We start from the raw sequence: 25,838 nt of genomic DNA, 5'->3' as shown, positions 1-25,838 counted from the left end.
TATCATACTGTACTGCTGCTAATTCAAGTTAAACATGAACCGTACTAGGTTATATGTTAAACATTTCTCATAAACAATCTGTGTAGTATTAACACTTCTACAATAAATGACCAAACTGTAGCTCATCAATGAACCAGATCTGAGAAGAAAAAAAACTTTTATTCCACAGCACAAGAATAAATGACAGTTCAAACCTTCATGTGAGCTCTTGTTCTTTATTGTCAACATGTATTGACCTAACTCATGATGTGTTTTACACACATTATTCTTTTTGGTTAATATATAAAAACAATGCAAATGCATGTTCTGTAGAAAAAAGTGCAGAGAATATTGCAGCTATAATCCCACCTTCCTATGGTATAAAGGTACAGTTGACAGTCTGTGCTGGTGGTTAAATGAATGAATGAATAGTTTATTTTGGTCTCAAGTAACACACTTACTTTTTACATCAATTCATTTCACACAATCATTGACCGAAAAAGGAATAGGCTGAATCCCAAGGATATATTTATTACTATCCAATATAATCTAGAAAATCACCAAAAATATCACTCTCAACTACTAATGATGAATTCTGTTACATTTTAGGCATGTTCCTTAATTATTTTTCATTTTAAGGCTTTTTTAAAACTCACTAGCTACACAAGTGCAATTTGTCACAAAGACAATTCCATAATTCAAATTCCAGAAATGATACACATCTGTATCTTACATTGGATTTCACTTATATCATGTTTAAAAAATGCACAACCCTCTTAAATTATAATTGATCTCTCTTGATTAATACAAATATTGAAGGCTATTATTCCTATGTTGAAAAATGATTTGTGGTGTTTTTAAATTCAATATATCGAAACATTTTAACGTGCAGGATCCTCTTGATAAAGTATTCCAGAAAGAGGTAAATCTTTCAAAGGGTGCAAGGAATAAGGTAAGATAAACTAGACTTTATGGTATAGATCATCTAGGGTAGGGTGCAGCAAATAGGGCCATACATGCAATACAGACATTAAGTAAACCAGATGTATGAATGGGATGTTGTGCAAAAGAGACAGTCCAAGGAAGGCACAGAGTAAACACATCATAACTCATGATAGATGTGACGCAAACAAGAAGCCACAATTTAGAAAATTCCAACACCCAAGTTCTTACCTCTGGTGTTTTAAAATAAAGGACGGGAACTCAGGGTTTTGATTAACTGTAGGAAACTCTAGAGTGGCCATTCTCATCATACCAAACAAAATACTGTTGCAATAGCAGATGTGTTGTAAGGCCCATGTAGTTGAGAAACACTACTCTAAAATATGTGGTTGTTCACTGAGGGGAGCAGTATCGACCGGCGAAGAGAATGTTCATGGAGGGGTTGTGCCTGATGACGAAGAGGAAGGGGTGGTCTGCGATGAAGGAGGCTGGGCGCATGGGAGCACAGCGCAGCATCATGACGGCAGCAGTGGCAGCGGCAGCCTCGGTTCCCTCCTCGTTCACCTCTACAAAAGCCTTGTGGACGACCTTTGACAGCACCAGGTCGTTTGCCGGAGACATGCCTGTCAAAAGAAAGAGGCCAAGGGATTAGTTTGAACACATATTAGGCCAAGTCTCTCCTTACATGCCAGGGATGCAGAGCTCTGCATTGACTTGTTTTGACAGGGGTTTTTCAAGAGCTAGTTCTTTGAATGATTACGAAAAAATATCCGATATAGTCCATTCCCCTTACCAGAGAAGTCACAATTTGCCATGTCGAAAGCATCCACCATGCCCATGCTCATCAGGACATTCTTCATGTCATAGTTCTCCTCCATCTTGAACCGAGGCAGACCCACCTGGACCTCCACAAAATCCATCATGTCCGGACGAGTCCACTCCACAAAGTTGTCATAGGTCAGCTCATTCTCCAGCTGAGGGGGGGGGGGGGGCACACAATCAGTTAATAGTTTGCCTCTGTCATATGTGGGCCACTTTATGTGTGCAAGCGCAAGTGTGTGTATGTCCTACCTTCTCCAGACCTGTTGTACCATCCTCTATCTCATTGGGCAGAAAGATGAGCATGCTGAGCTCCTTCCCTTTGTAAGGCATCTCAAGGATCTGTCCAACAGAGGGTTTCAGACATTAATTCATAATAAATTAGACTTATTACGGGATTACACGGAACAAACAAAACCCCTTCATAGTTATGGTAAAAAAAAATAGAAATGTACTAAGGAAATCCCATTACGTTTTTCTTAATGTGATCAGGCCACAACTTAACCAATTATGGTTAAGTTGTGGCCTGATCTGTTAACAGTCAGTTGATGGTCGGACACAATGGTCTTAAATTATTTGTTAAATGAATTGCTTGATTACCTGGCAGCTGGCCTCAGGGATGTAGGCTAAAGGGAACTTGGTTTTCATGTGCATCATCTTCACTGGCTTGGTGTCATTCTGAAAACAGCAAATAGCAAAATTAAACTTAACAAAATACAGCAAAATAAAACTTAAAATAAAATAAAATTGTGCAAAAATCACCCTGTAGTCAGTACACTGTGAAATCACTCTGTTGGGTAAGATCAGAGGGGACACATACCCGACACGTTTAGTGTTACTCTTCAAAGTAATCTGTAGTATTTTTAAAGCTGCATTGAGTTCCAGTATATTTGGATTGTTGTTAACACGCCTTAGAATCACATATTTCATCAAAAGCTTAAGAGACCATGTTAACGGAATTTAATTTGCCTTATGATTGTATAATATTTTAATGCTACAATACATGCTTTCTGCCTGTTGAACTTTGTCCCAGTAAACTTAAAGAACCACAAAGAGTTTCAAGAGTACCTATTTGCAGACCCATGGAGAAACGGAGCTCCACCGGAAATACGAAATTTCTTCTTCGTTTTTTTTACTGGCGGCGATCACCCAGCGTTTCTCCTTCTTTTTGTTTTACTGCCGGCGTAAATAATAACATATAATAGTTATAAATAATAACAAGACACAGTTTCCACCGGTTATGCTGCTAATAGACAGTAAAATAAGTCAGTTTGTTAAGGGTCCCAAGTGGCCAGGAGGACGGTGGTAAAAAGTAGATGTTGAGGTAGAAGATGAACGAATGCTTGTCTTTTCCTCTTAAACGAAGCTGTAAATAGCCTTTACGTAGTGTCAGTTGGAGCCTTGTTGCAGCAGTGCAGGCTAATGCTAACTGTGTTCGGATTAATAAACCTATTGTATTATATGTATTGTACAGTATGTAGCCTCATCTCATTCTGCGGCTGCACGCGATCGTTACTGTTCACTTGCGTGATCACAAAGTCACAGACGAGCCTCGTTAAATAGCCTAATATGAATATAGAAATTATATAATAATTAAAACTGTGATCACTAGAGGACAATGGGTCTGGTAATAGGCTAAATCAATCAGGATCTACAAAGGAAACTGTCACTCCCCATTTTTTGGATTTCGGAAGATGTAGGCCTACACAAAGCTTCGTTGCTTCATTCATCTTCTACCTCAACATCTACTTTTTACCACCGTCCTGGCCACTTGGGACCCTTAACAAACTGACTTATTTTACTGTCTACTAGCAGCATAACCGGTGGAAACTGTGTCTTGTTATTATTCACCGCTAGGTGAACGCCGGCAGTAAAACAAAAAGAAGAAGAAGAAACGCTGGGTGATCGCCGCCAGTAAGAAAAACGAAGAAGAAATTTCGTATTTCCGGTGGAGCTCCGTTTCCCCATGTGTCTGCAAATAGGTGCCTCTCAAGAGTTTTGCTAAACTTGCAAAATTTGGGACAACATCTGCTGATGACTTGTTTTTGCTATTAGCCTTGAAGAAAACTGCATACAAAGAATTTGGCTCACACAGATGTATGACACATTCATGTGCACAATGGTTGAGAGTTGATGGGGAAGCTCTGGAGGAGTGAATGACTCCCATATTCTGTTTTCAGACATTGTATGAAGAATAACACCAGCTGATATGAGTTTCTGGGAATATCTACCTAATTTAAAAATCATTCTGCTATCGCAAGCAAAATCGAGGGCCAGACACACGAACATAGTGTCTTCGCATATACAACTTTTGGACCATAAATATCAGTGCTATTCCGCACAGGTCTTTGTCTCAATCCATGTATGCTTAACAATGTAAGACTTGTGGTGCAAATGATTGATTGACCCTTGTATGCTGTTTGCAAGTAAAAACCAACCTGCTTCGAAGACCTGCCTTGACTCAGATCTCTTTATTTAAAACACTTGGGTTTTTGATAAGAGAATTTCTTTAACAGACCAAGATGATTTTGGTTGTAAAACCAAAAACCAAGGATTAAACTAGAGAAGTCTTGATTTACATTCCCACTCTCATCCAAGTATGCAATTGGCCAGTTGTTTGCTAACAAGTTACTGTAGATAGATACATTTACAGCTCTAGAAAAATTTAGACCAGTCTGTATATTTCTTAAATCTTCATCTCTACATTACTTAATGGAAATGTTCTTTATGACATACTGTTGAGTCAGTAGTAGTGTACATAATGGTATATGCTACCAAGCAATACTGTTTGAAAAGAAAGTTTTTGCTACAATGTTCGTCCATTGAATGTATTCTTGGTGCAGTGTTACCTTGTTGACACTAAACGGAGCATCACGTGTCTCACTCTCCTTGAACTGCTTGTTCCAGTTGCCTTTGAAGTAGATGGCATTGACCAGCACTAGTCTGGTCATTCCATCCACCACACCTTGGGCCAACAGGTCCTGGATTTTACCTGGTGAATGAAAAATTATACAACATTGACACATAATGTATGTAAACTGAAATGTATATCTCAAGTTCTAACTGTAAGCCATTCTGCCCCTCCTCAGGCCACCGTAGTGAAGGCTTGTGGTGCCAGTTGGGGCTCATTTTATAAATAGTTCAATTATTCTTCACTGCATTGGATAAAAAGGACACGCAGGTCTATCAACATAGTAAAAAGTGTGTATGTTAGTGAGTATATTCTACCTTGTGTCTGCGTCTCCACCCAGCCGTTGATGTTGAGCCTTGCTGCCTCTGAGCTGCTTTTGAAATCCACAGACTCCAGCTCTGCTCTGTAGTGCTTCTTGGTTTGTCCCAAGTAATCCTGGAACCAATCACATCACATGAACTCTGTCTGATTTCCCAAACTCACTTTCCCTTAGTTTTTGATTGATTGATTGATTGAATTTATTTCAGACATATCAAATACAAATTAAACATATCAAAAATACAAAACAAAATGAAAAGCACAAAAATACAATAAACAAAAACGATGTTCAAAATATTTCACAAAAATAAAAGAAAACTACATATATTCAATTGATATGATATGCCTGAAAAGGAGGTGTAGGAAGTATAAAACTTATATATAAAACTAGTTTTGTTTGATTACACTTCAATACAGTCACAAACATATATTTTCACAATCACTGCTTTCCCTTTCTTGTGTGCTGTGCATGCTGTCCACTCCCTTCACGCATCATTCATTCTCACACAGGTTGAACATTCCTGTTTGGGCCTCACAATATGTAAACATAACCACAAGCTACAAACAGAGACACACACCTCAACAAACTGGAAGGACTGCTCCCCGTACAGCCTGTTGGCCACATTGAGGGCATACGGAGCGTCTGCCTTGTTGAGCTCGCTCAGCAGTTGGGCGAAGCTGACGTGAACCTCATCCTGGAGTTGTTTGGTTTTAAGGCACTGTGGACAAAGTGAACAACTGTTAGACAGAGACACTGAGCTAGTGACAGACCAGTATACCGGTATTGTGACCAGTGTATTAGACTGGTCTGGTGTTAATCTTGCCTATTAAGTGATGAGATTGTATAGAGCAAATGAGCAAAGGTTGTCCTTGTAGGTTGTTGTGTGTGATGCTCCATACTATGCATTGGCACTTGATATCTTAAATGACTGTGTTTAAGTAGAGTAGTCAGGTTTTTATTCCAAAGATAAACCTGATGCATTTTGGTTGGAAATCTATTCTTGTAAAAAAAAAACTAATACATTTTTTTTTAACAAGTGTAACACGGACAGATTGGTGCATAATGATCTGGGCAACATTCGCATCACTTAATGGGCAAAGTGATCAGTCAGATACATTGCTTTTTGTACTGGTGTACTCCTTTCAGTTCAAAGCTTTAGGTAATTCATTCTACAATGAAAAAACAGAGTACTGGGAACACTTTACCACCTTTATCACCAACTTAAACAAACCCAATGAAATGCCTGCCCAAGCATTGTCCAGCAGGTCTAGAAGCATTCACATGAAGACACCCACCATCCCTCCACCATATTGTAATCTGCTGATGACAGTCCTAACATTTTGTTTGTTTGCAAAATGTGGTGTTATCCAGATACTAGATAGAGTGCCTTCAGAGTTAAGCTCAATATAAAAAAAAACGCTTCATTTTGTGAGTATTCTATTTTGGGTATGCATTTTGTTGACATAATTACAAACATTTGATGAAGTGTCATGACACTGTGGTTTTCTGACAGCTGCTTACCAAAGATTAAAAAAAAGAAAAGCACAGCACACCAAGAAAAGACCATAGCAACATAAACCAGAAGGAGCGCATATCCACGTAATATGCTTCTCTATGGAGTTTCGAGTTGTGGGACACACACAGTTAACCTTCAGTAAACAGTATTTAACTAATGCTCCCTTGCAATGGTGTTTCTTTCCAAAATTCAGTTCAAGACAGCAGCATATTGGAGATCGGCAGGCAAAGTGGAGGGAAAACAAGCAGCATATTCCCTCTGGAACCACTGGCTCTTTAAGGACCCCCTCACCAGATGACAGCACCCAGAGAGTTAGTAAAATGCCCCACGGTTAGTTTGTCACTCCTTTGTATACCAGGAGATGTGGTGGCAGCATGGACTGAAACGTCTGCTGCATCTGCATCTGCTGGGCTCCTGCACGCTGTGGCTTCTCTGCCTCAGTGAAGCTGAGGGCCTAGGGATGCAATATGTAGTGTCCATAGTTAAGATAGAGACAATGTGTCTCTGCTTGTGTACAGGAAGTCATAATATCTTATCATTGAGGCGTGGATTGGGTCCTAGTCCACAGGCCTTGTACAGATGGATCAAAAATCAGTTGATTAACATTGAGACGTGAGTATGTCATATTTTGTTTAACAAAACTGCTAGGGTGTAGAAATGGGATAAACCCCTCCCTGCACAATGAAATATGAAGATGATAATTTTAGTTACATGTACCGGGTAATACATGGGTTTTAGCTAGTCCAAAGACCATCTCCAAGATCAACATACTTACCTGTAAATGAACATAACTTCACAAAGACACCATTTTTTGCTGAAGGAAAATCACCAGACAGTTGGTGGCCTTTTGTTGTTGCACTTTATAATATAAAACTTTTCGTGTGAAGTTTTAAGCCTGCCTTAGACCCGTCAGTGATCCCTAACCATTACATTTTTAGTTTGTTTTAAATGATTACGTCAATGGTTAGAGAAAAAGGCAAATTGGTGGTGATGTCATTGCTGACCCATCAACAGCCCGTGGTATTTGTAGAGCCAGTGTTATTCATCTGGCTACTGGACTAGGTTAGAAGAAAAACCAGCTGACACAACTAGACTTTCTGGTCACTGGCTGCTATATAAAATCCACACAGTAGTGGCCATATGTTACTGTCAGCCCCGCTAAATCCAATGCAATCACACACCCACTTACTCACCAGCTCATACATGCACACACAGCTTTATCACAACTACTGACTCAGGTAGGAGGATCCCTCTGTTTTGTTGAACCCGCACAATCAGAACAACTTCATAAATCAGTTGAACTTTTGTCTGATTATTGTAAACCCTGTGTCTCTCGCACCAGAAAACTTACTGTGTCTGGAAACGTACACGGTAGTTTATGACCCACCTAACTTTACTCTGCAATAAATAAATAAAAATGCTTACATATACAACACCACTAGCTTTGGCCCCCTTTGTCGTAATCCCTATCTTCCATCAAATGACAAGAGCTGTTCATTCAGAAAGGGGGTGGATTGTGGGTGAGGTCATCCTGCCTCTCCCTTACACACAGACTTACCTGGGTGTGGCTTTGCTTTAGAAACCACTTGTCAATACAACCACATATAGACAGCAAACACTGAGGTGTGGTTTCCCTAAAGACTCTAACCTAGAGATTTATTTCTGTGGTCAGACTCTTCAACAAGCAATCATTTTCTGAACCTTTTTGACTCTGTCTTTAAAAGCTTGAAGATGGCGTACCTCACAAAAAAGCCAGTGGGGTTCTATTCTCCTCAACGAGTAAAACTATGAATCAGTCACCTATTCCATTATATCAAGTTTATTGCCGCATTGCTTAATCATTCTTATGCTTTGACAATGCTTCTTCTCAAGAACCTCCATATTTCTAAAACTACTTAGGAATGAATCTTTATCGACAGCTTCACAACTTTGAACATAGGAGCATGGTAAGAGTGAAGGCTCTCATTATTGTTTATTGTCTAACTGGAGATAATTAATAGTCAGTGTTGGAATAGAGGACTGCAAATATTCTTCCGGTTGCCATCCATTCAGTGAGTAAATGTTCAACTGTTCACCTGACATGTATTGTCAACCAAGCCAGTTGGACACGTCTGTTGCTACACATGCTACACCACGGGAACTGATAAGGTGTACAGGCGACTAGAGATCTTTATTGCCTTTGCACTTCCATATTATGGGTCATGTTCCTATGGCAACACAACACAGAAGTGACTACGATAAGATCTAGCAAGGGTCTGAACAGAAAAGGTCTTTGTCATTTGTGCTGACACGCTGAGAAAACACGCCCTCAGAACTTCACCCTGCCCTTCATACCAAACCCACCTTTTTTCATTTGTTTTCTTCTTTTTTTAATACAAACTCTGCATCACCAGTGTGTGTGTGTGTGTGTGTGTGTGTGTGTGTGTGTGTGTGTGTGTGTGTGTGTGTGTGTGTGTGTGTGTGTGTGTGTGTGTGTGTGTGTGTGTGTGTGTGTGTGTGTGTCTTCTGTACCTCTGACATCTGTGTGGCTGTGTTGCCCCTGGCCCCCAACATCACCATAGCCAGGGCTGAAGAGATGCTGAAAGGGGAGTAGAAGAGATTTGCGGTCTTGTCATTATCCCCCAGTTTTTTGAACAAATCCAGGCAGAAGGTGGTGTTGGCCTTGGTGAGAGGAGTTGATGAAGCCATTGTTTCTACAAAGAAGGGAGAGCAGAGCATTCATTATTACATTATAAACTTTAAAAAGTTTAGAGCAACATGCCCGTTTAGGCTGTGTATTAACACAGTTTTTTTTCAGTGCACACAAAGTACATATAGGTAGCGTAGCCTATCTTAAGGAGATATTCACTGATTTGGACAAAAATGTTTTGACAACAAGCATTCTCCAGAATCACTGACTCCACTTTTAAATAAATAGGTATCATTTCCCACTTAACCTTACCTATCCTAACCTAACCTGTACCCACATGAATATAGGCTAGTTATCATAATACCAAAGTAAAATAGGCCTAGTGATTGTTTCGTTTTTTAAACTGCAGGTGGTGTGTATGAAAACTATACCATTGATTTAGCCTAGGTATAATTCCAAAACACAACACGTAGCCTAAATCTAATTAATTGGATACTTTTCTCAATGGAATATAGGCTAGTAAAGAAAACACACTTCTGCTGTACACAATATCAGTAGGCTATGAAGGCTGTTACATTGTAGGCTACTTACAATAACAAAGCCTTTATACTGTAGGCTACAACAATTAAGATACATTTGACTTTATAGGATAGGCTTCAACACCAGAGATGATGAAGTCAAGCAGGTGAAACGACGTTTCACTCGAATATAGCCTAACGCCAGTCCGTTTAACTTGTCAGTAAAACTAATTCAACTGATCAATATTAGCGCTGAGTGGATCAAGTTACTGCTGTTACACACACTGTCAAACCAAATCACAAACTGAACGAGACTCTTCCTCTACTCACTGACACGCACTTTTCCTTCGATCCTCGAGTGAACAGGAGTCTTTCTGTCAGAGGAATACTTATGTTTGAAGCATCAGTTTTATTATTACAGGCTGACACGCCCCGAGAGCCTTGTCAAACGGGCTTCCGCATTCATTTACCCTACGTCATTGTACGGAAGCCGAACGGTTACTTATGTTTATTACTCACTTGTAGAGCTACTTGGTAAGCTCACACCCACGGTTCTCGTCACTCTATCGATAGCCTATACATTAAGTTTGGTGCAGATTTTTCTTCAAAAATGTCTCACTAACTTCCACACATATTAGCCTACATCTATCTGACAAATAATTGCATCAAAATAACACATCTGTTGTCTTACAGCACATATATCCTACTTATTAAATCCTCATCAAGGTAGCCTACTTTTAAATGTTTTTTAGAAACGGTCATACATGACTTGTAACAGCAAACTAGACAATCAGTGAACAGAACGCTATTTCTATATAGGCTAGTTTTTATTAATGCCTTTGCACAAGTCTGATCTCTCTGGTAGGCTAACTAAAATTAGATGATTTACAGCAGGCAGACCAGCAAATCAATTCCCAACTGTACTAAATCAAAGTTTACTTTCCTTCACCGTCATATCATCATTATTTATCTGACAGTCACATATACATAGGGCAACATTATCTCATTGTGATGGGTGCGATTGCATCCTGCAGTCGCTTTATAACAAATGCACTCACCGCCAACACACACACGCTGGTAAAAACTCTAGCGTTTAATTACTGATAATCATCCCATTCAAAGGCAAACCATGTTACAAAGGTTTTTTAAACCCCACTCCTTTATTTCATTTAAACAAGCATAACAATACAGACCATAGTAATACTTTGTATTCATTAGCAGACAAACAATATACTAGTATTAGGCCTATAGGCTTACTCCATGCTCGTCACTTGTTTAATAAAGTTAATTGGTAGGCACTGAGTTCTGAAAGCCAAATTGCTTAAAACCTATATAATAATGAATAATCAAAAACAATAACATTTTACTTAAAACACACACACACACACACACACACACACACACACACACGCACACGTACTACACTATATAAAGACACATGTAATACAATAAAATAAATGCATTTCTTAATGTATCTTTAATTAAACTTTATGAAAAATGATAAAGGGAGAAATAATCTATAGCCTAGGCTACTTATTTATCGGATATTTGCCGGATGTTTAAGAACTGTTTATTGTCTATTTTCAGAGATGGGAACTTGTCTCTATAAGACATAAATCTCCTTATAATTACGCCTCTATACTTCTATCCTGTGGCCACAATGAATTACTACACCTACGGACATTTATGGAGTCAGTCCAATAGTTCTCTATCTGTTAAATCCACAGATAGTATATAAAGGTTAAATCCTATTGAGAGCGTGAGTGCAGGCGCCCTCCTGTGGCCATCAATCATTACTACAACCAATTGGTCGCTAGGAGTAATTTCATAGCCTATAAACTTTTGGTTGTGTTACTAAACTCGCGTTGTAAGAATGTATTTACCGTTTCAAAGCATCAATGTACTAAACCGGTTAATATCTGTGAATGAAAGCGGACAACACAACACCTTTATACGTACAGAGCACACTTTTTTTGAATATATAATTTTTAATTTCACTTTTTGTTCAAATGGGAGAGGTTATGCATGGTTGGGTCTTGAGAGATGCAGCGGTGCAATTGAACTGTTGCTGTTTTTTGGACAAATTCTGGATTAATGCGCCAGCTCTGGCTTCATAATTACAACAATTATGACTATGACGATGCAAACAATAACAGATATTTATTTCACATTTGGGCATAACTGGCATTTGTTGTGAGTGTTTTTGTTACATTAAAAGATTTCAGCTTGACATTAAAGTTGTAACAAACTGATAAATAGAATAGATGGTTTATGTTTTTATTTTAAATATTATCACAAATGCTATAGGCCTATCTGAAGTATTAATAGTTCACTTAACACAGACGGCCAGACAGACAGACAGACACACACACACACACACACACACACACACACACACACACACACACACACACACACACACACACACACTAAACTAGATAAAGAAAAATGTAATACAATTAAATAAAAGCGCTTCTTAATTTTGCCAAAAACAGCAACCATTCTCAAGACCCAACCATGCATAAAACCTCCCAATTAAAATACTTTAGACAATAAAGAGAGAATTACAGGTGTATCTTGGAGAATGCGTTTAACTTTTTATTCTCTGCCGGAAGTATTGCTTGTGTGTAAATGTGTCTAGTTTTAAAACGTTTTATTTTGAAAGGTTTAACCGGGAGTATTACGTGTATGTGATTCAGGGCCGCCCATAAGGGGTAGAAAGTGGGAAAGCTTTCTAGGGCCCAGCCACCAGGGGGGGCCCAGAGAGAATTTTTTTTTTTTTTTTTTGCAGATTACCTAATTTAGCCAACCTTTATTATGAACGCTATATTCGCAAGAGAACTTTCTATAAAAGAAAACATTTTATTCATTGTTACTTGGGTAAAATATATCACATTTTATATTGAAAAACTAAAAGTATCATGGGTCGTTTTTCCCCCTCAAAACCGTTGCATGTGTGGCACTGTGTATTAAAAGACAAAGGATTATTTGCCCCCCCCCCCCTTTTTAATATTTATGCCAAAGTCAACAAGCTAAACACAGATTCTGTTGTATAATATATCACAAGGTATTTTGAAAGGGTTACATTATTGATGAACGCGTATTCACCAGCAGAGGGCGCTCTAGGCCTTACAGGTGGATGGGCATCGGTGACTGACACCAGTAGCGCCGAAGTAGGACAGTACAAGTATAGCTGATGAATGTTTGCTACGCGAAAGAGAGCGCATCTTTAATGTAAACTGTTTATATTTCCCAACAGGAGGAAATAAATGTGTTGCAGAGGAAAGAACAGAGCTTAATTTCTTAAACCTGTAACACATGCATTGATGATGAGCAAGCTAACCTAGCAAGCTCAGTGATGCCAGGACCTGGACATAAATCAGGGTACCAGAAAAGAAAGGAAAAAAAAGGGAACTTTCAAGGGCTTTAGACCCCCGGAAAATTCCTTAATATCAGTATTTCTGCTAGCAGAAGTGTATTTTCAATTCAGAGATACTGTGATATTTCATCAAGTTTTGAGGTGTCTTTGAAATTATTCTGTATATTTTATCAATTATTTTCTAAGAAAATTAGAAAATTGCATATTTAGCCTTTAAATGAAGGTGGCAGATGGTTGTTATACTGATGAGGAAAGCTTCTGGTAGCAGTGCTATCATGGTAAACCCCCCTACAGCATTGGTGTGTCTAAAAGCTTACATTACAGGAAATGTTACAGTAAATGTGCCAAAAAGCAGGTGCAGAGATCTTGCAAGAGCAGAAAATTTCCGCTCTGCCCACTATTATTTCCAGTAGCCCACCTTCATCTAACTGGCTAGAACCGGCCCTGTGTACAGGTATGTGTTTATGCAGGAATAAGCACATCATGCACATTGATACAAGTTCAGTATGAGTAAAGGGGGCCCAATGACTGGACCTTTTCAGGGGCCCAGTCATTTGTCTGGGCAGGCCTGATGTGATTGCGTCTGGCTTTATACACGGTTGTAGTTACGGTGTATGGCCACAAGGGGTACCGATTTAACTTCTCTTTAACTTTTTTGAGTTATCATTATTGGTGGTTCAATGCGAAGTGAAGTTTCGCTTGGGTGTTGTTTAAAGTAATGGAGAGTAACCTTTGCTTATGTATAAGTTAGTGGAAATAGTTCTTGCCCGACTAAACCTGATTAGTATCCAACTGCTTATTACAAACCGTTAGCAAAAGCTAGTAAAGCTAACAAATTTAGCCTACTCATCTTTCTTATATAAAGTTTCTAACGTGTGCTCGTACGTATAAAGGTGTTGTGTTGTCCGCTTTCATTCACAGATATTAACCGGTTTAGTACATTGATGCTTTGAAACGGTAAATACATTCTTTCAACGCGAGTTTAGTAACACAACCAAAAGTAATGTAATTACTCCTAGCGACCAATTGGTTGTAGTAATGATTGATGGCCACAGGAGGGCGCCTGCACTCACGCTCTCAACTGATTGGGAACTATTTGACTGACTCCATACATTTCCGTAGGTGTAGTAATTCATTGTGGCCACAGGAGGGCAGTATAGAGGTGTACTTAAAAAGAGACGTATAAGAACCATTCCGCTTACAGCACCTTTAAAGGTGAAGTAAGTAATAAAACTTATATTAATTCACGTATCCGTTTCTTAAGAGGAAGTAGAGGATGCAAAAAAATGTTGAGGAGGCTAGGATGAAAGTTACAATGGATGGTTTAATGAAAAAGTGATGTCGGCAATTACAGCTTATGCAGGTTGTCAGGCAGACAAAACAGAAGTCAAAAAAGCCTCGAATAACTACCGCAGTCAATATTTAACAACTTCAGTTATACATGTTATTGGATTAAAATGATGTAATTCTTTTTATTCATCCAATCAGCTGGACTCTTCTTGGTGATGACCTGCCCAATGCGGAAGTGCCTACTCTGCTTGCTGATGTTCTCTAATAGCAACACTGTTTCTAACCTATGCTCCAGTCTGCTGATGAGATTTTTACAGAGGGCCATTGTTGGAGGAAAAAAGATACATCCATGGCCAGAAGCTGTGGGAACTGCATAAAGAACTTCTACAATCTTGTGCATGGAGTAAATGTATTAAATGATGGGGGGCTATATTACATCATCACACATCATTAATGTTTAGAAATTAAAATTCTAACATAAGCGATTTATTTATGTTAATATAGGCCTGAGTGTTAAATCGCTCTTTATTCATACTGTGATCACTTAGCCTACATAATGTGCGCGTTTCATAAAGCCGATCTCTCAGTCAGCTGCTCTGCATGCAATCGGCAAATAAACTTTTTGTCGGATCCCGAAATTAATATCCAATCACATGAGAGAACGCTACAAACCGACACCCGTCTCACTCATGGTCTCACTGCCAGTGCACGCCAGAGGACAGATGGGTGAATGTTCATGCGCCTACAATGGTAAAAATTAGGGCTGTCAAATTAACGCGTTAATTTCGATTAATTAATCACAGAAAAATTAACGCGATTAAAAAAATTAACGCAGATTAATCACACTTCTATAATGCCCTTTGACCCGGTGCAAAAGTGGTGCGTAGCTGCACCGAGCTGCACCTGAGGCAGACACAGCCCGCGCGGGTGAAAGGGAGAAAAGTAAAGAGAGAAGCAGGGGGCCGAGGGCTCTATGGACGGTTTAATAAGCATGAAGGTAGGAAGACATATTACTTTATTCTCCGCAGCCAGTGTCTGTGCATTATTGATTTAGTGGGTGCAACAATGTAGGCTAGGTTCAAAACAGTATCTCTCAATCTTTCTCCCCGTGTCTCAATTTTGTTTGCTAGCGTCTCGTCGTCCGCGTAAACGTGTGTGTGTGTGTGTGTCTCTCAATATTTTTGCCTATGAGTACGACGATGGTGAATGAATCGGCATAAGCATCTGTGACAGTGCAGCGCTGTCTGTTGTGGAGACAGAAGTTACGAGAGACGGAGAGAGAGAGAGAGAGAGCGAGAGAGCGAGAGAGAGAGATAAATAGAGAGGGAGAGAGAGAGAGCGAGAGAGAGAGAGAGAGAGAAACAAACTGTAGTAGGCTATACAGCTGTTTATAAACAGGTATAAAAGTGTCATAAAAGTATGCGATTAATTTAGATTAATTAATCACAGAGCCTGTAATTAATTAGATTAATTTTTTTAATCGCTTGACAGCCCTAGTAAAAATCCTTCCCAATGTCTGTTTTGATGGTTTTTATCATGTTTTATCACAATTACTTATCTGAGATGGTGATAGATAACTCGCTGTTTGAAGACGCATTAATGCATTAACGCAGTGCATTAATGTGGTGACGTAGGGACGAGCGAGGGGACTGCTAACTGCAGTAATGGACAGGAAGTTAGCTAAAAGAACCATTCCGCTTACAGCACCTTTAACTCAGTTCTGGAGAAAATTGAGCAATCTTTTAGGAGTTTGGAATCAAGGTTTCCCACTACTTTGGCAAGGTCCAACCAAATTTTATATATCATCGGAGTCTACATGAAACCCATAGCTGCCAAGTCTCACTCTTTGGCCGTGAGACACACGCAAATCAACCCGTTCACACTCTCACACGCCACACCTCAAATTTCTCAGTCGGAGAAATTAATCCCCAAAATAACATTTGTTTTGCGGGACTTTTATTTTCAAATTCTTATTTTGAAAAGCTAACAGACATGAGTGCCGTGACTTCCTCTTTCTGAACGCGCATTTACGTTATGCTCTGATGTGCACTGTGCATTCGAAGCGGGAGGCAAGCCCCCTACCTATACCTTCTCTTCTGAGGTGTGAATGAATGAATGAATGAATTTTTGTTATTGTGTCATGTCCAAACAAGGACCCATCCCCTTCGGGTGTGTGTTGATAGCGTGCCAAGTTACCGCTGATAAGAATTGTGTCCCCGCCGGCCGGTGAGCGCGCTTGCATCAAACATATTAACCCTTCAATTTCACTCAAGTAAATTCAGAAGATCTTTGGATCGTTTAGTATATTGTTTTTTGGTAATTTAGTTTGAAAATTAGGTTTGCAAAGTAACAAATGGCTCATCCGCCAATAAAAATGCTTTTATTCTTCTGTGTAATGAACTGTAGCACATAATGTATTGCACATTTATAGCACTTTTCATAACACAAATCAAGGTAGCCTAAGAGGAGGGACCAAGTAACCCAGATGTTTTATTTTAGCCTAGTAGTTTGCATTGGTGTTGAACTGTTCCCTAATTTTTTTTTCTTTGAATAAAGCCTAATGTTGCTAGTAAAATACCATACTCAATAGTAGACATGATATAGAATAATTACCTTTATTACAGTTTAACCAAATGTTTTAACAATAGGCTACAGGAGATATTTGAAAGCACTACACATGAATTGAATGCTATTCAATAACATTTGTGTCAGCGAAACCGTGAATGTTCTCTTTTACTTTACATAAAAATGAATGCAGGAAAGGCACACATTGCTTCATAAAAATTCACCAGAATGCAGGATATTAAGTGTTTAATGCTCAAAATTTTCTGGGGGGGGGCCCCCAGACCCCCACTTATAACGTGTCCACACACGATGTTAAATTAAAACCTGTCCTACGACTTTGCAATTCATGAATTAGTTTATTTTAATAAGATTTTTGATGTTTTATCACATTTTCCAATTGTCATTATTTCTGACACTAGCAAAAATTATTGGGTGGGAGAGAGGACACGGTTTTGGGTCCCTCGGCCAAAAAATCTCACTCCAAACTTTTGGTGAAACTTGGCAGCGCGATGATGCGTTGGCCGCGGTAAAGCGGCGCTTTGGGCGCGGTAGCCGCGTTACCAAAGCGTCACCGCACCATCGCACCACCGCGCAAGTTAAAAAATTTAACTTTTAACGCTCCAACGCGTGACGTTTAGCCGCGTTGGCCAATCAGCGGTGAGCTTGACCCGACGTCACGGACATCGTCACGGACATCGGCACGGCCACGGTGGGAGGACAACACAGAGGCTGAGAAACACCGAGGAGGAAATGTATTTGCGGCTGGCTGGTGATATGAAGCCGCTCGGGGTTAGAAGACGTGGGGAAAGTGAGCCAGGAGAATGGGCTTCCTGGTTAATTCAGGGAATATATGGCTGTGCTTTAGCCGATAAACCAAGTTAGCACCGGTCGGATAGCATTAGTTAACTCATCCGGTTGTGTGCGGCCACCACCTCCATATAATGAACCCAAACATAACGGCTAAGTCCGGGGAACTTTTCACGACGAGTACAGCGAAGCACCGGTGTTAATGCCTATATCTACAGCCAGGTAGGGTAATGTAGGCTACTTGCCTTTATTTTCTACTACCCTGCACACAATGCTGCTGTAAATGTGTTTGGCATGGTGCATGCCTTGCTGTTTGTGTTAATTTCCGAGTGGCGTGAATCTGCAATGCTGTTTTAAGGCTATTTGTTCCGTTCAGTTGCTGTTTATTTGTCTTTTGGCACAATTGTTGGCCGTGTTGTTGTTGTTTTTGTGCGGACATGATCGCTGTTGTGTCGGGTCGGGTCTGATCGCAGCCATGGTTGATTAGGGGATTAAATATATGGGGGGGAGACTAGCTGCGCAGCGTTGGGCGCGTTGAACCATTTTTTGACACAAAATGACCAAGCGCCAGATCAGGTGCGTTGGGCGCTTTGGACACCGCACCCAACGCATTTGGTGTGTTCGCACCTTTACACCCTCCCCTGCTGTTCCCAGTATGCCACCCAGACTCCACACTCTTCCTGCTTTCTGCACCCTACCAGCCAACCTCATTCTCTCCCCCAAGTACCTCTCACACTCCATCAACATGCTTCACATTTTCTATTTTACCACATTCACATAGATCCGTACCACTTTTCCCAATTAAAGATAGAGTTTTATTTAGTCCTGTATGCCCTATTCTCATTTTCGTGAGTATTGTTTAACAAGCCTGTGTTTTGGGCTATTTGCAGCGTTTTTCTAAATGCTGCGCATGTGTTGTCAAATTGATGAAGATGTTTTCTTAATTTGCTTGCGTTTTCTCTTCTTGCATGTGTTTTCTGATGTTGCAGTGTCGTGAGCTCTCAGGGCCACCGTAGATTTACCAATGGTGAATAATAAAGTTAATCATTGATGTTGCTAAGGTAGTTGATGGAAGCCAAGATTCTAGCCTAGAACCTTCATTTTGGCTGAGGGTTCCCTCATTTGCATAATGGAACCTTCACACTTGTGATGGTCCATAGTTCTACATTCCGTACACTGTATACTGTGGTGCAGCAATATATTCTATTTCATTTGGTATCTGATTGCTCAGCTCTCCAAACCCTTCGAATATACATTTCTTTCACCGTTTTTTATCAAACCTGTTAACTGTTTTCTACTTGTTACGAACTCTTAAGTCTCTTAACAATGGACATCCACTTCATTTTTGAACGAGTCAAAGAGATGAAGCCGTCCTATTTCTCGGATGAAGAGCAACATTTCTACCTTGGAGAAGTGAGTTACTGTAAATCTTAAAGGTGCACTTTTCATATTTATGTTATATTGAATAATGTTGTGTTTCTCTGAGCTGCTTCAAACTGTTCTCTATTGAATCTGTGTGTTGCAGAAAATGATGCTGAGGCAGTTTCTTCTCATGAAGCAGCAGGATCAAGTTCCTGACCATTTATCGGTCAGAGATATGAAGAACAGGCTGCTGAAAGGGAGAACCTTCCTGGAGGAGTGAGTGAAGCTCAACATTGATTGTACTGATTCACTGATGGAAAACTTACAAGAGCTTTTATACAAATTAGTGAAAGTTGTGCAGGTTATATAACACAGTCTCTTTTTATTCAAACAGGTTTCAGGAATCATTTAGGAGGACAGATGTATATGATTTATATAACCTGTTCAAGGCTGAACTGGTAAGTCATATATCTTTATTTATTTAATTGCAGTTAATATCCCCATCATTTATTACTGTAGTAACAACAATTTTTCTTGGGGTCGACACATACAAAACAAGAAATTCAACATTACATAAATACTTTTACATTGACAATAAAACAAAGAAATGGTAAGACATATTTAGTTTGACTGTTACATACACATTTAATTCTTAACAAATGCTTGAGACAAGCAAACAATGGACACAATGGCCCTCATTTACTAACAGTGTGATTGCATAGATTTGTGCTTGAACCATGCGTTTGAAAGTTTCATGCACAAATCAGTGATTTATCAACATTTTCTTACCTGAATTTCTTCGTATTCGGAGAACAAATTTAAACTTCCTCAGACCATGCGCACAAATTAGACATGTTTGACTGTCTTACAAAATGTAAATACACACTTTTAAACTAAATGCATAGCTTATTAAAACCACACTCATTTAAAAAAGGCTAATAGAATATGGTTTAACTGTTCATTAAAAAATGCATTGGCCAAATGTATTGTAAAAAAGCATGTCTAGTGTTGTAATCATGCCTATCATGTGCGTGCATTACCTATGAGAAAGTATAAGTAAAAAATAAATATAAGAACTGCATTGAAATGTTGACTCTACACAACATTATCTTCCTGTTGATACTAACTTGAGTAATTTTGACAGGCCTGGACCACAGCGAGGCATTTTTGTCTCGCTCAGATGGAGCAAGAGCTCATGGAGGAACTAGAAAAAGAAAGGCAGCTTTCACAGCTGCTTGGCAGGAAGGTCACACTGGAGGGCCTTCAGATGTTTCTCTCCATCTTCCGCCCAAAAGCAGAGGAGGACATTAACACCTTCCTTGCACCTCTGCACAGGCAACTACTGAGGAGGTTTGGTGGCATTGTGATCACCCTCAGCCCGTTCACTGAAGGGGATGCCAAACCAGCAAAGCTCTTGGAGCTGGAGAAGAGGGCTACTGTCCTAGTGCCAGCAATGGTGAACACAGCCATCAAGTTCCTACTGGAGGAACCAGAGGGGGAAAAACAAACCAAACTTGCCAGCACCGAGATCTACAATCTTTTGACGGACTCAGTATCTCCCTGCCTATATGGATCCATTTCAGAAAGACCTATGTTTGAGGTCTGCAGTGACGCCGCCAGATCCATATTCGAAACCATATGCAGTAGGTTTGACGAGGTCTTGAAGTCCTACCACCTGATGGATTATGACGAAAGCCATTTCTCTGCCAGAGAGGGCGTCATGTCTGCCATCGAAGACATGGACCACCCAGAGGGGACTGATGGTACCTCTGAAGTGCAGGAAGAGCGACAACTGGAGAAGAGGGAGGCTTCACCACAAGTCACTGCCACTGAGGAGCCAGAGGTTCTCAAGGAAAAGGAGTCTTTCACATCAGTCTTTCCTGATAAGGAGACACCGGAATTGACAACCGAAGTGACTGAGGACACATCCCTAGTCAATATGGAGACAAAAGTAATTGTTTTCACAGATGACAAGCTGGATAAACTTGAGCAGGAAGTAGTCCAGGAGGAAAGCCTTGTTCAGAATTCGGCCATTCACATTATGACAGCCCATAAAGTGAAGTCTGCTACATCCACCAATTCAGTTTCCAAGCTCAGCCACTCAGATGTGCAGGAACTACAACATCTGGAGAAGAGGGAGGCTTCTCCACAAGTCACTGCCACTGAGGAGCCAGAGGTACTCAAGGAAAAGGAGTCTTTCACATCAGTCTTTCTGGATGAGGAGACAGCGGAAATGACTATTAATGTGACTGAGGACACATCCCTAGTGAAAATGGAGACAAATTCAATAGTGTTTATAGATGACAAGCTGAATGAACTTAAGCAGGAGGTAGTCCAGGAGGAAAGCCTGGTTCGGGACTTGGCCATGCAAAAAATGACAGTCCATGAAATTAAGTCTGTTACATCGTCCGTTACTATGCTCAATACGTCAGAAGTGCAGGAAGATAAACATCTGGAGAAGAGGGAGGCTTCTCCACAATTCACTGCCACTGATGAACCAGCGGTACGCATGGAAAAGGAGTCTTTCACATCTGTCTGTCCAGATAAGGAGACACCGGAATTGAAAACCGAAGTGACTGAGGACACAGCCCAAGTAAATATGGACACAAACATAATTGTATTCATAGATGACAAGCTGGATAAACTTGAGCAGGATGTAGTCCAGGAGGAAAGCCTGCTTCGGGACTTGGCCGTCCAAATTATGTCGGCCCATAAAGTGAAGTCTGCTACATCCACCGATTCAGTTTCCAAGCTCAGCCACTCAAAAGTGCAGGAACTACAACATCTGGAGAAGAGGGAGGCTTCTCCACAATTCACTGCCACTGATGAGCCAGCGGAACCCATCGAGATGGAGGCTTTCACATCTGTCTGTCCGGATAAGGAGACACTGGAAATGACAACCAAAGTGATGGAGGACACATCCCTAGTCAATATGGACACAAACGTAATTGTATTCATAGATAACAAGCTGGATAAACTTGAGCAGGAGGTAGTCCAGGAAGAAAGCCTGCTTTGGGACCCAGCCGTCCAAATTATGACGGCCCATAAAGTGAAGTCTCTTGCCGAGTCCGTTACCAAGCTCAGCCACTCAGAAGTGCAGGAACATCAACATCTGGAGAAGAGGGAGGCTTCTCCACAAGTTACTGCCACTGAGGAGCCAGCGGAACCCATGGAGAAGGATAATGTCACATCCGTCTGTCCGGATAAGGAGACATCGGAAATGACAACCGAAGTGACGGAGGACACATCCCTAGTCAATATGGACACAAACGTAATTGTATTCATTGATGACAAGCTGGATAAACTTGAGCAGGAGGTAGTCCAGGAGGAAAGCCTGCTTCATGACCCAGCCGTCCAAATTATGACGGTCCATAAAGTAAAGTCTCTTACATCCACCGAGTCCGTTACCAAGCTCAGCCACTCAGAAGTGCAGGAACATCAACATCGGGAGAAGAGGGAGGCTTCTCCACAAGTTACTGCCACTGAGGAGCCAGAGGAACCCATTGAGAAGGATAATTTCACAACTGTCTGTCTGCATGAGGAGACACCAGAAATTAAAACTGATGTGACTGAGGATCTTGAGCAGGAGGAAAGCCTGATTCAGGAACCGGCCGTACAAATTATGACGGTTCATAAAGTGAAGTCTACTACATCCACCAAGTCTATTAGCAAGCTCAGCAACTCAGAAATGCAGCAACATCAACATCTGGAGAAGAGGGAGGCTTCTCCACAAGTTACTGTGGACGAAGACGTGGCCATCACGAGCAGTGATGCTATTAAGAACACATTTGTGGTCATTATCTACATGTCAAATAAGCTGCAGGCACTGGAGCAGGAGGAAATGGAACCAAAGGACACACAGAAATCCTTGGTTCAGCACTGTGATGCTAATAAGAAGAAAGGAGTGAAGGCCTTCTTCCGAGGTTGCTGGAGGAGAATGAGAGGCTGCTTTTCTGTTTCCACTCTGAACTAAATTCATTCATTCTCTCTTCAATATTTCTGTAAATTGATTAAATAAATGCTCTTCATTTTAAACCACTTATCATTGTTTCTGTGTTTACTCTTTCTGTACAAGGAAAATAAGTTATCTTTGGTGTCCTACTATTTTCTTAACAGCCCCGTTTTTTTCGACTTTACTACTACCATGTTTTTCCATAGTATTATAAAAATTGCCTTTAACATGAGTTTGAACCAAGGACATGTGTCAGAAGTCTGCTTCAGAAAATGACAAGTCACTTCTGTTTGGGGTTTCAAAGACCCCAGGTGCAAAACATGAAAATACAAATGGTTGTAGGCTTTTCTTCTTCTTCTCTGATTGGCTTTGATGGGGCTTCAAACATTTCACCAGCCCTACAAAATCAGATACTATACTGTATGTCCATTGTGATTTATGTGAAATGAGTTTAAGGACCTGTTTGGTCAAACAACAAGTAATGTTACTATGTAGGATAACTTACTGCCCTTTTCTTTTTTTGCTAGACAAATGCAATGTATTTTTTCACATATAGAGCATGAAATATTTTTTATTTGGTGTAGTTACAACATTTTAGGATCATTTTTATATTTGGCACTATCAACAGCCCAAGTTGTTGCAATGGGGAGGGCTGCTACTTATCCTACACTGGGTGTAAGAGCCATTTTTTGGTGTCAATATGTTTTCATGTCATGTGTTGTCCACCAGGTGTCACTGCCCTATTGCCTAGGGCACAGGTATAAAAGGTGTGTCACTTCACGGGTTGTTTGTTGTTTGACCCCGGAAGGGCATACGGTTTTTGACCGCTAGAAGCTCAATTATCAATGTTGTTATCACTGAGGAACCTAACGAATGTATTCCGTATTCACATGTCCAATAATTGGTGCCATGGTGAGCAGAATAAACGGGTTGCAAATCGGAGATGATCGCTTGGTTCAGTCATTGCTACACAGCTACATGATAGGCTACAAACATTGAGGGAAACATCACAGCGTGTCAGCCAAGTCACCCGGGAGTCAATCCACACGGAGCACACATATTGGATGTGGCTCCTATACTGGGTTTTTAGCCAGGTCAGGTGATCCGGAAAAATTATTTCCTTTTAAAATGTGTGATTTTGGTCAAGAGGACCTTTGAGAATTAAAAAAGTAAAAAGCCAATGGTCATCAAAACACAGCATTTAAAATGCTCAGAGGAAAAGTAATATCTACAATTCCATGGTGACTTGACGGCTCCATTTGCTGGGGACTATGTTGTGATACCATCAGCGTCAAGTTAAATGGATCTTGTAGTGACATTATTTACACTACACTTGTTGGGGACTTTTCCAACTTTGGATGAACACAGGTATGGATATTTAGATTTCATTGTTGTTTTTGTTAATGGGATTCAATAGTAGGCTACCCACGACTACGGCCCATCCGACCACCACCTCAAACACACACATTTGAATGATTTTGAACGGAGTGGGTCGGGTTGGGCGAGTGCCTGTCTCCCTGTTGTCAGTCAGTATTACATACAGTATCCGTGTTAAATTTTTTTGACTTGATTAACTTTTTTTGCACTTGTGATCTAAAGATAGATGATACAATTGATGTTATTCATTTAGATGGCTCCAACTGTTGTTGCATTAACATTCTGTCCATGTATTGTGAAAAATAAATGCAGTTTTGAGTAACGTAGTGGAGTTGTTCTTTCTCAGGTGCGAATGCTTCTTTTCACCTTAGAAACAGTAGTTTCTCCAAAGTTAATAAATTCATAATTTGAAGATCTATTTATTAGCAATTTTCAAGATGTTTTACTGACATACTGTAACCAAAGTAGGCCTAATCTAGTTTTAAAATCTACAGTAACAAAGGTATGGGAACAGGTCTCCCTTGAAAAGGAGTCTCCTGTCTCAATGGGATTTACCTGTATTAATAGTCTAAAGGTTAAAAAAAAAAAAAATTTAAAACAGCGTGTTAGTGATTGAAAAATGTATCTAAAATACACAATGTTTTGAAGGCTGTTTTATTATGCTTGAATTGTGGTAGGACTAAATGTGTTCAGTGAATGCATTTAGTGAAAAATTAACCTCAGTTTGGAACACATGGACTTTTGTATCGCTGTGCAAAATATAATTCACATAATTCATATTCATGGCTGCAGTCCACATGTTCAGTGAGGGGAAATTGTCTCTAATGCTGACACCATAGAAATAGAAGCCCATGGGTCTGCAAATAGGCACTCTTGTACAAATGGGCTTCCGCATTCATTTACCCTACGTCATTGTACGGAAGCCGAATGGTTATTACCCTCTTATAATAGTTCCATGGTTATTACTCGCTTGTAGGCCTACTCGGTAAACTCACACAAACGTTTCTTGTCACTATATTGATAGTTTGGTGCAGATTTTCTTCAACAATGTCTGGCTATCTTCCACACATATTAAATCTATCTGATAATTGCATCAAAATAAAGACACATCTGTTGTCTTTCAGCTATAGGCTACTTATTAAATCCTCATCAAGGTACTTTTAAATGTTTTTGTCATAAAGACCTGTAACAGCAAAGTAGACAATCAGTGAACAGAACGCTATTTGTATATAGTTTTTATTAATGCCTTCGAATCAAAGTTTACTTTGCTTTAACGTCATATAATCATTATTAATCTGACATAGTCACATATAAATATGGCAATATTACCTCATTGTGATGGTCGCGATTGCATCCTGCGGTCTCTCTTTCAGTCGCTTTAAAAACAAATGCACTCATCGCCAACACACACACACATACAAGCTGGTAAAAACTATACCGTTAAATTAATGATAATCATCGCATTCAAAGGCA

At 40.0% G+C, this 25,838-nt stretch overlaps 1 protein-coding gene across 3 annotated transcripts; it reads right to left on the bottom strand.

The window, feature by feature from the left end:
• Positions 1–139: 139 nt before the first annotated feature.
• LOC307267974 (leukocyte elastase inhibitor-like) lies at positions 140–10,083 on the bottom strand. 3 transcript variants are annotated; one of them, XM_080050467.1, is made up of 10 exons: positions 9,964–10,083; positions 8,998–9,179; positions 6,842–6,940; positions 5,548–5,688; positions 4,969–5,086; positions 4,590–4,732; positions 2,341–2,418; positions 1,993–2,082; positions 1,715–1,895; positions 140–1,544 (listed from the first exon to the last, which is right to left on the bottom strand). In XM_080050467.1, the coding sequence occupies exons 2-10, from the start codon at positions 9,172–9,174 to the stop codon at positions 1,315–1,317; spliced, it is 1,257 nt and encodes a 418-aa protein (XP_079906593.1). In that variant the 5' UTR covers positions 9,175–9,179; positions 9,964–10,083; the 3' UTR covers positions 140–1,314. The 3 variants fall into 3 exon arrangements, with proteins under 3 accessions (XP_079906593.1, XP_079906594.1, XP_079906595.1); XM_080050468.1 differs by having other exon boundaries at positions 9,974–10,073; XM_080050469.1 differs by lacking the exon at positions 6,842–6,940.
• Between the last annotated feature and the right edge of the window lie 15,755 nt (positions 10,084–25,838).

Source organism: Ammodytes marinus (genome assembly GCF_949987685.1).
Source record: "Ammodytes marinus genome assembly, chromosome: 21".
In the NCBI taxonomy this organism is placed as follows: Eukaryota; Metazoa; Chordata; class Actinopteri; order Uranoscopiformes; family Ammodytidae; genus Ammodytes; species Ammodytes marinus.
This window is presented reverse-complemented; position numbering and strand designations above follow the sequence as displayed.

What these genes read in the sequence shown, in the direction of transcription:
- LOC307267974 (XM_080050467.1), bottom strand. Translation starts at nt 9,174, where the DNA reads ATGGCTTCATCAACTCCTCTCACCAAGGCCAACACCACCTTCTGCCTG. An exon ending in CAGCCACACAGATGTCAGAG is followed by an intron (nt 6,941 to 8,997) that starts GTACAGAAGACA and finishes TTGCATCCCTAG; the next exon opens with GCCCTCAGCTTCACTGAGGC. An exon ending in CTCCGTTTAGTGTCAACAAG is followed by an intron (nt 2,419 to 4,589) that starts GTAACACTGCAC and finishes TGCTGTTTTCAG; the next exon opens with AATGACACCAAGCCAGTGAA.